This window comes from Caretta caretta, chromosome 1 (genome assembly GCF_965140235.1).
Source record: "Caretta caretta isolate rCarCar2 chromosome 1, rCarCar1.hap1, whole genome shotgun sequence".
Taxonomy (NCBI): domain Eukaryota; kingdom Metazoa; phylum Chordata; order Testudines; family Cheloniidae; genus Caretta; species Caretta caretta.
Window position 1 is genome coordinate 333,603,765 of NC_134206.1, and position 13,536 is coordinate 333,617,300.

General features: G+C 41.4%; 1 protein-coding gene across 2 annotated transcripts in view; it reads right to left on the reverse strand.

Annotated features, from left to right (window-relative positions):
• The window catches only part of HGF (hepatocyte growth factor), a 79,044-nt gene that overhangs the window by 37,609 nt on the left and 27,899 nt on the right, over positions 1–13,536 (reverse strand). Inside the window, exons 5-7 of one of the 2 annotated variants that reach the window (XM_048836496.2) lie at positions 8,298–8,425; positions 4,953–5,073; positions 8–126 (exon numbers count right to left, since the gene is read on the reverse strand). In XM_048836496.2, coding sequence (XP_048692453.1) covers positions 8–126; positions 4,953–5,073; positions 8,298–8,425 — 368 coding nt within the window. Of the gene's footprint in view, positions 1–7; positions 127–4,952; positions 5,074–8,297; positions 8,441–13,536 lie in introns of both variants that reach the window. The other variant, XM_048836495.2, reaches the window with a different exon arrangement.

Below are 13,536 nucleotides of genomic sequence, written 5' to 3' on the forward strand. Positions count from 1 at the left end.
AACTCACCACACGTTTTAATTGCACAGAACTCCCACGGGGTATCAGGGTCAAGAGTGTAGCACCACGGTCTCGGCTTGCCATCGGGATTGCGGCAGTAATTATCATCAAAGCCCTTGTCAGGATATCTGCAAACCACACCAACAAATGTGTTCAGCACGTCTGGCTGGCAACACTATACAGGCATGCACAAGACGTGTCAAGAACCAATTCCAGCTGAGACAAGTTTGATACAGTGCCTGCTGGCTTGGGACCTGATCATGGGGGTTGGGGAATTCCCTCTACTCCCATAGAGGAAAATGAGGGTGAAACCTCCTAGGAAGCACTGAGCAGAATCAGGCCCTTGGACAGGGAGACTCAGCTGTGGTAACATGCAGGACACCAGATGGGGTAACTCAGCTAATCGCTTCACTCCACTGTAGAGCATGACCATCCCTTGACAGACACACAAGCCTCATTTTTTTTTTTCCAAACAGCCAAATTAAGTGTGGATTATATAAACACTGCCTGGCATGCCAGACTCATTAAGAAAACAGGTTCTCTAGTGCAACAACCCTGGGTTCAAACTGGAAGCTATTTTCAATTGCTTTGTTACTAATGATAGCTCCATTTTGGTAACACAGCTTGTTCTAGGTCATGCCCTCATTTCCGGCACTGCAAAAAATATTTAAAACTTCCCTCTCCCTTTATCTTGTTAAGGTTTGAAACTGTTGTGTTATTTTAATTGTTTCCATGTTTGTCTCGCCTCTGTTAAACAGACAAGAGGGGGGAGCATAATAAGGAGACTTACTTTATCTAAATGGTCATAAGTAACAGCCACAAACTTCCGAACGTGGGGATAAAAGTAAAATGTACTTATTGCCAATAAATGCAAAATGCTTTGGTTCTTTGGTTTTGCAGGTTTTTTGCAGCATGTTTGAAAGAGAACAAAAAGTAGGCTTGCCCAAGGGACTACTGTGAAAACTTCATAGAATCATAGAATATCAGGGTTGGAAGGGACCTCAGGAGGTCATCTAGTCCAACCTCCTGCTCAAAGCAGGACTGATCCCCAATTAAATCATCCCAGCCAGGGCTTTGTCAAGCCTGACCTTAAAAACGTCTAAGGAAGGAGATAGAATCATAGAATCATAGAATCATAGAATATAAGGGTTGGAAGGGACCCCAGAAGGTCATCTAGTCCAACCCCCTGCTCGAAGCAGGACCAAATCCCAGTTAAATCATCCCAGCCAGGGCTTTGTCAAGCCTGACCTTAAAAACCTCTAAGGAAGGAGATTCTACCACTTCCGTAGGTAACGCATTCCAGTGTTTCACCACCCTCTTAGTGAAAAAGTTTTTCCTAATATCCAATCTAAACCTCCCCCACTGCAACTTGAGACCATTACTCCTCGTTCTGTCATCTGCTACCATTGAGAACAGTCTAGAGCCATCCTCTTTGGAACCACCTTTCAGGTAGTTGAAAGGAGCTATCAAATCTCCCCTCATTCTTCTCTTCTGTAGACTAAACAATCCCAGTTCCCTCAGCCTCTCCTCATAAGTCATGTGTTCCAGTCCCCTAATCATTTTTGTTGCCCTCCGCTGGACTCTCTCCAATTTTTCCACATCCTTCTTGTAGTGTGGGGCCCAAAACTGGACACAGTACTCCAGATGAGGCCTCACCAATTAAACTTGAACTTATTTAAGGGGACAAAAATGTTAACTACCTATGAACCTGAGACCTTCCCACAACTGCAAGCAGATGTGCTTCTCATGAGCACATGATTTACATGTGATTTACAAAGGTGTGCCGATGGGGTTCTCTACCCACCATACACTCATCCCAAAGTCTGTTTGTACAATCCTGCCTTCCTTGGGACAAATCACACTCCCTCTGCTACAGCAGGGTTTGAAAGATGGGGTTGGGAGACAATTTGAAAGAGGGTTCAATCATTACTTTCATTGAACCCTGCAGAATGGGGCGAGGAGACGGGCTATGGCAACATGAGAGCCCTTTATCCGCAGTAGCAACTGTGCTTGACAATACTCATTAATGCTTCAAGACAATTACTAAGTTCTAAACTGGGAGAGGGGATGAAGTTTAAAAGTACCCTGATATCTCCCAGGACCTTCCTCTGACCCCTACAACTGATCAGTCCCTGGGATGGGGACAGGATAAGGGGGTCAGATCATCAGAACCATTTCCCCTAAAGGCCATCATGTAACTGTACATTAAAGGCTCAATCCTGCAAGATGCTGAGCACTCTGGTCCCAATCCAGCAAGACACTTAGGCACAGACTTAACTTCAGTTGAATCATTTGATCTTAACAGTCATCACCAGAGTGCTCAGCATCTTGCAGGATCATGCTATATAGACAGATATACAGGGAAATTTCCAGCACTATCCACTGACTATTCTCAACGTCTATTATAGATAAATAGATATATAGATTCTTAGGGATCTGCTCCCTGCAAGGACTACAGATGACCTTGGTTGCAGGAGGATATTAGGGTACAAAGCTAGTCTGAGTATCGTGAATAGGGTGGGGCAGCAGGGAAAGAAGCCCTTTTTGACTTCCTCTAACCTTGGGGAACAGAAGAGCTCCAGTTTACCTCCCTCATTTGCTCATATACAGAGAGAGTGGGTAGGGAAAAAATTGTCCTGCCCAGTTACTGATTTTGCCTAGTGTTCTCAAATCTGCTTGCTTCTTTCTACATCCCTGGGAGTCAGCTAGTAGCTACTTTAGTCCCTACAGCAGAAGACCATTTAGTGTCCCTTCCCCCACAGGTAGCCACAACTAGCAGGGATAAACTGGATGATGGGGTTGCAATCTGGCCCACCCAATCTCAGATTTATGTCACTGAGAATTATGTAATGGCCCTGTAAGAGTTAGTCCAGTCTCCAGGTCTCTTTCCCCCAAACATACCCAGAGCCATAGTCTGCTGCTTGGATCAGAGGAGGATCCTAAGGGTTCCTGAGATCTTTCAGATCCCTGTTACACCTCCTTAGTGATTTTTGTTAGGTTTATTATTTGTTTTACCCCATCCTACCCCTGAAGCAGCAGTAGAAACCTTGACTTCAATGGCTAAGAAAGCAACAAGACACTTCTCCAATGTCAGAGACACGTCCACTTCTAGGTTTGAAGAGAGTTAGCCACTGAAGTTCTGAATATTACATATTTTTTTTCAAATAGACCAAGATTGCTCTTTAACACCAATGGACGATCATTATTTATTTATTCATGTTGAAATTTACATCCCAAATGCATCCCTGGCATGAGTATACTGTTGTAAATTAAATTACCCCAGTGATTAATTTGGCCTTCTGATTTGTCACACTTAAAAAAAAATTGAATGGTGTTTTGTGGGGGCTAAAGCTTTTACTGTTCATAAATATGTTCAACACCAAGCCACATCAACCTCAATGGGATTCCATGAAGGTGCAACAGTGTGTCTGTGCAGAGCACAATGCAGGATTCAAGCACCAGAATGAAATCCTATGAAATCAATAGGATTTCCACTGAAATCAATGACAAAATTTCCATGGACATCAGTGATGCCAAGATGTCACCCTTAGGGCAAGTCTACACTACAAAATTAAGTTGACCTAAGTTACATTGACATACAGCCACTACATTAAATAAATTGGTTTTGCATGTCCATGCTATGCTCCTTGTGTCAGTGGTGCTTATCCTCAACAGGAGCACTTGCACTGATTTAATTGCCAGCATGGGACACTGTGGGATGGCTTCTGAAAGGCAGCAACACTCAGTGTAAGCAATAGTGTCCACACTGACACTGCGTCAGTCTAATTACATAGACCTAAGTGGTACATCTCTTGTAGAGGTGGAGTTATGAAGTCAGTAAAGTGGGTGAGTTACATCGGTGGGAACTACATTTAGTGCCTTACATCGAACTGACTGTAATGCAGAGCAGGTCTCAGACTTTTTTCCCCCCGGGTAGCTTTCGTTTATTCACACCCCTGAGCAACATAAATTATGCTGACATAAGCTGTAGTGCAGACATAGCCTAAAGCTACCCATACCTTATTTTAAAGCATAATAAATATATTTCATTATTAATACTTTGTAGTTTATATGTACACATTCAGAGGAAGATCTCAGATACGTATTTTCAGATATGAATTAATCCCAACAACATTTTTGTGAGGTAGGTTAGCATTATTTTACCTATTTTATAAATGAGCCTAATTGAAATCAATTTTTTTCAGAAAAGCTTGTTTCAGTATAAGCCCATGCAAGATTCCCCCTCCCTAATGCAGTAAGGGTTCAAAGGCCTTTATGTGTGGCCTAAACCCACCCACACAGCCTCTCCAGAAGGGAGTGTAAATGTTGCAGATGGTTGTCTGCACTTTGGTGAATTTCACCCACTAGAATAAAACCTTTCTTGTCTGCAGTTTTTTAATGCTATTTCTAACTCATTTTTTTGGCATTATATCTATAGTTCATCAAGTTATTGTCCAAAACATAAATCTATTATCATAAAATGCTGAATTCAGCCACTCACAGTTGCTTTTCCAGGGTGAAAATCAGTGTTGATTTTTTAACACCTTATGCAACATAAACTGGATAATTTAACACCTTATGCAACATAAGACTGATAATTGCATAGGGTCTAGCTATTCATTATTGAAGTAAATGGATCTATTGTAAATTATTAATGTTGAAAGCTAATTTCATCAGTATTTTTAAAGGGCTTTGAGATCTTTGGTAGGTGTAAAGTATTACTGCTACTAGTAATTATTATTATTATTTATTTTGTTGTTATGATATTAGGGTTTTTTCTAGTGACGTCACTTGCTCTGTGTATACAGACATACATATCTCCTCAGACCATGTAAATTCACATAGCATATCTCCATAAAGTTCAATGCAGCTGATTTAAACCAGCTGAGGTTAGGCCTAATGAGTACCAGAATATGTGTAATTTAAAAAAAAAAACAGTGAAGTAGTATTTTACCTCTCTGGTCTGAATTTGTGCCTGTGTGGTCTCTGAAGGTCCCAGCGCTGGCATTCCTTGCCTGATTCAGTGTGATCCATTGGCCCTCTGTAACTTTCTCCATTGCAGGTCATGCATTCAACTGAAAACAAAAAATAGTGTATTAGTAGCTCATAACACGAGTAGAAAGAAATTGCTGTCATAAACTCAAGCTGTCCTGCACAGAGAATTATAACATTATAAAAATAATACTTCCTAGATCATCAATTTCACACAGGTGTAAGAAATGCCCTTCAGAAAAACGTCTCACTGTGGGTTCCTTTTAAGATCTTGTCAGATGTTTAGATTTGGTGCCAGATTAGTTCACCATCAAGTTACTTTGGATGCATCTGGATGGAAGTATTTAAGGCATTTACATACCCAGCTTCTTTCTTGGGCCTTTATAGAAATTAGTCTGAGTGTTAAACAAAGATCTAGATCTAAAGCACACACCAAGCAGGAAATGTTACTATTGATTAAATAAGTGATACTTGCTTGTGTGCCAATTATATAAATATATATTTATAAATATATGTACACATGCACATTAGTTGTGATGAAACCTGGTTATGGATAGAGTTAAAACCTCATTGAGATTAACAGGTGTGAATGTATCCATTAATTAGCATAACAATAAGGATACATTAATCACAATCACCCACTTAAGGCACAAGGGTTATGTGAACTCAATCAGGAGTTTTGGATTGTGTGGAAGGGTTTGTACTGAGTATGTTTTGGTAAGTCTATGGGTGAGCCGGTAGAGGCAGAACACAGAACCAGGGAGAAACAGAGACAGCCTGAAGAAAACAAAGCTGAAATCTGTAAACACAGGGTGACCCTAAGAGAAATGTGGGAATGATCTGGGTCAGGCGTGCCTGCTTAAAAGATGCCTGGGCCAGTAAGCTAAGAAACCACTCCTCATAGATTCATAGACTTTAAGGCTAGAAGGGACCATCATGACCATCTAGTCTAACCTCCTGCACATTGCGGCCCACAGAACCTCACCCACCCATTCCTGTAATAAACCCCTAACCTCTGGCTGAGTTACTGAAGTCCTCAAATCATGATTTTAAGACTTGATGTTACAGAGAATCCGCTATTTACACTAGTTTAAACCTGGCAAGTGGCCTATGCCCCATGCTGCCAAGGAAGGCATAAAAAACTCCCGGGTCTCTGACAAGCTGACCCAGGGGAAAATTCCTTCCTGACCCCCAATATGGTGATCAGTTAGACTCTGAGCACGTGGTCCTATTGCAGTTGGTTCCTCCTGCATTCAGAGAAGCAGGATAATGTACATTCCTTATAAATAAACAAGACTTCATCAAAGAATGTATCAGACTCCATCATCAATTTCTGCTCCCAACTGAAATATCCCCAGCGCCCTGAACTTTGGGTCACAAAGGGATAACTAATTTATATATACATTACATTTACATATAAATATACGTTTACATTTAAATGTGAAAATCACTTAGGGCGTGTCTACCCCTAAAAACATTACAGTGGCATAGCTGCGCTGCTGCAGCTGAGCTGCTGTACTGCTTCCGTGTAGACATTACCTACGCTGACAGGAGGGATTCTCCCATTGGCAAAGGTAATCCACCTCTCCAAGACGCAGTAGCTAGGTTGATGGAAGAATTCTTCTGTCAGCCTAGCACTGTATACTCGGGGACTTGGGTCAGTTTAACTATGCCACTCACCCTGGAAAATCCACATCCCTGATCACTGTAGCTAAATTAACCTAATTTTCTAGCGTAGACCAAGCCTTAGAAAATGATAATTTAGGCAGTTAGAGAATGAATTCTTCAGTCAAATCATAGAATATCAGGGTTGGAAGGGACCTCAGGAGGTCATCTAGTCCAACCAGGACCAATCCCCAATTTTTGCCCCAGATCCCCCTCAAGGATTGAACTGACAACCCTTGGTTTAACAAGCCGATGCTCAAACCACTGAGCTATCCCTCCCTCCATTATCAACCAGGAAGCCCTTGATCCTGCATTCAGCTGCAGGTCTAATCCCGGCTGGAGCGTAATTTAGATTCAGGCTGTAAATTTTGGTTCTTGGTCCAACAGAGCCTGGATTTGTTTGCCTTCCTAGCATACCGTAAAGCTTACTCCAAATGCCAGCGGTAAAAGAAGGGAATGGGCTGATTAGCAGTATAGAGGGGCTTGGATTTGAGGTAAATAAGGCAGTCATATTAATATATTCCTGAACTGTGGAACTGCTGAGCCCAACACTTAGAATCGATACATTGAATATCATTGACAGCATTTTGTGAAGTGCCGAAGGGAAGGCATGAGATTTAATACTATAAAAATCAAAACCAATAAATCACTACAAGAGGAAAGGAACAGCTTCCATATGAGGAAAGAATAAAAAGATTGGGACTGTTCATCTTAGAAAAGAGACGACTAATGGGGGATATGATAAAGGACTATAAAATAATGAATAGTGTGGGGAAAATGAATAGGGAAGCGTTATTTACCCCTTCACATAACACAAGAACTAGGAGTGACAGAATGAAGTTAATAGGCAGCAGGTTTACTGGAAGTATTTCTTCACACAACACACAGTCAACCTGTGGAACTTGCTCCAAGGGGATGTTGTGAAGGCCAAAAGTGTAACTGGGTTCATAAGAGAATTAGATAAGCTAATGGAGGACAGGTCCATCAATGGCTACTAGCCAAAATGGTCAGAAATGCAACACCACACTCAGGGTGTCCCTTCACCTCCAACTGATGGAAGCTGGGACTGGACAACAGGGGACGGATCACTCAAAATTTCCTTGTTCTGTTCATTCAGTGGCACAGGCCACTGTCAGAAGACAGGATGAATCATCAGTCTTACCCAGCATAGCTATTCTTATGTTCTTATTTATAAATATCAGTTTAAATTGGAAGGCACCCAATCAGAATGTTCTACAGCAATTACACTGACCAATGTTCCTTACAGATTGTCACATGAGCATCATTTGAAAGGTGAAACAAAAATTTATTTTCAGAATTCATCCTCAAATCCATTATCTAGCTACATATAAAGTGCTAAAGTCAACTTGACATTAACTATGGACCTGCAACGGGTGCTTTCATAATGTACTGAACACAACAGAAATTGTTAGCTGATCTGTAGTGGACTAGAGAGCTATTCAAATTACCTAATTTGTGTGATAAGCATATCACTACTCAAACATCTCTTGCTAAATCATTCTTACTAAGAATTGAGCCGTTCTTTGTTCAAAGCCAATATATAAATACTCTCTAATAACAGTTACACACTTGCTTCCAGGGCAGAAGAGACTTTTCTATGGTATCAACTGTGTCATGTTACCTTCTGAACAGAGAGGAATGTCACAGACTTCATGGCGTATCTCTGGATTGCTTGTAAAACACCAAGGCCCTCCTTCTTCCCCTCGGGGATTCCGACAGTAGTTTTCCTGCAGGTCTTTACCCCGATAGCTCGAAGGCAAAAAGCTAGTTTTAAAATGACAATCATTACAGTATAAGAGCATGCAAACTTCATTGTGAATCTTATTGTATTCATGAACAGTTACAGCTTATCAAACTCTTGCTTGCTTTCCCCCCCCCACGCTACATGTGCCTGCACACACATCCATATACCTCTACCTTAAACCATATACATTTTCTCATTTTAACAAATGACAAGACCAAAGCTAGATTCAGCCATCTTTATTCCTGTGGAGTAATACCTTACTCAGCAACTAACTCCACTGATTTCACCCCAGGGTCTCCTACATTTAAATGTGCTTGTCAAATAGTTGCAGAGTTAAAGTAATGTAATTCAGTTTATCACGTAAGTGAGGTCATTTAACAGTAATCTAATCCACTAAATTTCCATTGTGTTCAGTACATATAGACACAGATAGATCTATTTCTATGGGGTAACTTGTGTGATAAAGTGCTAAACAACCTGAATAAAGGTAGCAGAAATTGTCCCTTAGATTGTGTGTTCTCAGTCCAGGTGGATCACCTTTCTTTATGGATAGATGGGAGAGCTGTACTGAAACTTTCTTCTGTTGTAATATGGGTTTACAGTATGCAAACCTGTGTATGACAACTACTGACCCAGACTCTTTACATATTATAAAAAAAACCTCCATTATATTTTACACTTGGGGTAACCATACCCAGGCATTGCATTCTGGAATGTGTTTCCATCCTGTTCCTATATAAACTTTGACATTCTGATGCTGCGTAAGGAGACCAAGTAGGAAATTAGCATCATGCTCCTGCACAGTTTTGGAACAACACCTCCAACCACCAAACTAAGTGAAGTATTTAAGACATTACTTTACGCACTTTGTCCCTCTCATATCCTGTAACCAACACGGCTACAACAACACAGCAAACAACAATGGAAGATATATTTTGCCATCTGACATGGAAACTCCACAACACAAAGAAGATGGAAGACAAACTTAACAGCAACGTCTACTTCCTGAGCAAATGCAAGAAACAAAACGACATCCCCAGAGAACTTCCATCTATAACCCTCTGACAACCACATACAACTCTGAACAGCTCTGCAAAAGGATTTCAGAAAAACTGAGGTGCAATCTCCTGCACCTCACATGTTCTGGAAGGGACCACCTCAAACGAGAAATCATCACATGCTCCCATACAGTGGAAGGGAAAAGTCATGAAACCTACCTGGAGATCATTCAAGAAACCCAAAACAACTATCAAAAAAATCCTGGTGACGGCCATGCAACACCAAAACAAAAGTGGAACCATCTATAACAACAACAACGCCACAACCCACAGAACTTCACCTCCAGGATAAACCAGGGCACCAGGACCTACCACACAGACGCTACACAACACCCCAAAATCATCAACCTATCACAACTACCCTAACTGGAACTGAATTACCTGTATTCTCCAACAGATTGAACTTCTCTCCCACCACTGAAACTGATATCATACTGACATGTAGAGAACTGGAAGAATTCTTTCACTGACTGTCTCAAAGAATTACTTCACAACACAGTTGACATCAACCAGAACTACCATGTCCCCACCGACAGTCATAAGAAAAAAGAATTATCTGACTGGACACCCATCAGTGAAGGAAATGACACACTTGATCTTTACATCACAAAAGACTGTGGAATCCTGAAACATCATATCCACCACAATCTCTCCACAGCCAAGAGGTCCGCTATACAGCCCCTGAAATCCAGCCAACATACAGCGAGCAGAGCAGCAAACAAAGTGAATGCCCTCATAGTCCTCAGCCATGATGAGTAAATCAATGAGGCCAACTGACAAATCTCCAACACCACCCTCCTATAAGGAATTCAAAAAAGACCCCCATACCACAAAGGAATTTAAGGATATCGTCAAATCTTTCCCCAGACAACTCCAAGAGAAACTCTACAACCTCCTCCCCCATGAACCTACCCCAGGGAACTTCTAAATGTTTCTCCAAGATACACAAATTAGGGAAACCAGGCAGACCCATCATATCTGGCCACAGCATGCTTATGAATATGAGAACTCACAGAAATCATCCTCAAAACACTCACCACAAAAAGGGCAAGTTTTCTCCAAGACACAAGCAACTTCATCCAGAAACTTCACACATTAACAAACTCCCTCAGAACATCATACTTGCCACCATGGATGTCACCTCCCATCTACCAACATCCCTCACCATGACGGCCTCTCTGCCTGCGTCAGATATCTTCACAACAATGAACGACACTCAGATATCCACCCAAAACACATCGAAATCATCCATTTCATCCTCACCCTTAAGAACTTCACATTCAACAAGCACTTTTTTCCAAACCACGGGAACAGCCATGAATAGTAGGATGGTTCCCCAATATGCCAGCCTCTTCTAGGTCACGTCAAGGAAGAATTTCTGAAAATATGCACCACAAACCAATGAAATACCTGATATACATCAATGATATTTTCATCATCTGGACAGATGACCTAAACTCCCTCAGAGATTTTCACCACAACTTCACCAACCACCACCCATCCTTCATTCTCTCTAGAACACTCCCATATCAGCATCAACTTCCAGGACACCATGATCAGCGTCTGCAATGGAAAGCTACAGAAAACTATACACAAGAAGCCCATAGATCACCAGACTTACCTCCAAAGATCCAATAACCACCCCAGACACACCAAGAAATCTGTTATCTACAGCCAGGCAATCAGATACCACAGAATATGCTCCAAGTTGAAAGCCTGGGATACACACCTTAACACACTTAAAACAACCTTCACCAAACAAGGACACTCCACCAGAGAAGTAGATTGCCTCATGGAATAGGTTATATAAACACCTCAAGAGAACCTGCTTCAATACAGAAAAAAAACCTAAACCATTGACTGTACATCCTTAGCTGTCACTTACCACCCCACACTGGAACTCTCATGAGGTATCATCAAATAATTACAACTCATACTTGATGGGGACCATGTCCTGAAATAAATCTTTCCCGAACCTCCTCTTCTGGCCTTCAAACAACCACCAAAGCTCACCAAGCTCATAATCAGAAGGATGGTACCTATAGACCAGGACTTACCAACTCAGAGCAGCACCAGACCCTGCCAAAATAACAGATGCAAAACGTTCAGACATAGGTCCACTGCTGCAATGATCAACACGGCCCACAACACACCTTTCAAGATCCATGAGTCCTAAAATGTATACCACAACATGTCGTATACCTCATCCAGTGCATCAAATATCCCATCCTTTAACTTGTCCCTGCTCAGATTTAAATCAAAACCTGTTCCAGTACAAGGATTTAAGGTAAAATGAAGCTGCTCCAGAACCAATCTGTGAGCTTTGGGGCACTGGACAAATCCAACTAAGTTTGTAACACTGGGGCTGACGTAGCAGAGACAGTCATGTCCTGAGATAGATATCGGCAAAAACAGAGGGTTCGGTCAGAAATTAGGAAGAAGATGACATCCACCATGTCTGCAATGATGAAATTTAAGAAACTTAAGAAAAGGTTGGAGTTTGGGTTCTGGTTCTTTTTATGAACTGGAGTGATATTTCAATCATTTCTTAAGTTTCCAGAATCTGTTTGCCCATGTCTAATTCATGTTTTAGTCCCATTCTTGTTTTAGTTCCATTTGCAGTGAAAAAAGATGAGGCTTTGTGAAAAGTGAAAGAATAATTTTTGGAATCAAATCAGTGGAAAGTTTCTATCAATGTACCCCTACCCTGGGATTATCTGAATATAGTGAGGATATTTTGTAATATTATATATTTATAAATTTTAAAGGAAGACTATATGCTATATAAGACTAGCAATGAGAATCAGAGCCTTTCACCTCTTGGTCTCTGATTTACAGCCGTCTCAGCCAAGCTGTTAATGAGCAATGCCAGGATATGTCTTTGGTAGTATACGGAATAGTTGGTGTTCTTAGTACAGTAGTTAATGGATGTGTCTCTATACTGCAAAAACAAAAACACCCTTTGGTTAGTACTAATTGTCACCCTTGTTGGCAATCTTATCAGAGAGACCAGACTGAGCGGGCATGGAGTCTAAATGTTAGTCTACCCTCCAGATGAGAACACAGTTGAGGCACAATGAGTCGGCACATGAAGAAGCTTGATGTGTTCCTGCCAGATATCTACTCTATGAATAACCAAAAGACCATATCCATGGTTCTCAGTCTTGCACTTTTCACAGCTGTCATAAATATAAAGGGAAGGGTAAACCCCTTTGAAATCCCTCCTGGCCAGGGGAAAGCTCCTCTCACCTGTAAGGGGTTAAGAAGCTAAAGGTAACCTCGCTGGCACCTGACCAAAATGACCAATGAGGAGACAAGATACTTTCAAAAGCTGGGAGGAGGGAGAGGGACAAAGGGTCTGTCTGTGTGCTGCTCTTGCCAGAGACAGAACAGGAATGGAGTCTTAGAACTTTTAGTAAGTAATCTAGCTAGGTATGTGTTAGATTATGATTTCTTTAAATGGCTGAGAAAAGAATTGTGCTGAATAGAATAACTATTTCTGTCTGTGTATCTTTTTTGTAACTTAAGGTTTTGCCTAGAGGGGTTCTCTATGTTTTTGAATCTAATTACCCTGTAAGATATCTACCATCCTGATTTTACAGGGGGGATTTCTTTATTTCTATTTACTGCTATTTTTATTAAAAGTCTTCTTGTAAAAAACTGAATGCTTTTTCATTGTTCTCAGATCCAAGGGTTTGGGTCTGTGGTCACCTATGCAAATTGGTGAGGCTTTTTATCCAACATTTCCCAGGAAAGGGGGGGTGCAAGTGTTGGGAGGATTGTTCATTGTTCTTAAGATCCAAGGGTCTGGGTCTGTAGTCACCTAGGCAAATTGGTGAGGCTTTTTACCAAACCTTGTCCAGGAAGTGGGGTGCAAGGTTTTGGGAAGTATTTTGGGGGGAAAGACGCGTCCAAACAGCTCTTCCCCAGTAACCAGTATTAGTTTGGTGGTGGTAGCGGCCATTCCAAGGATAACGGGTGTAATATTTTGTACCTTGGGGAAGTTTTGACCTAAGCTGGTAAAGATAAGCTTAGGGGGTTTTTTCATGCAGGTCCCC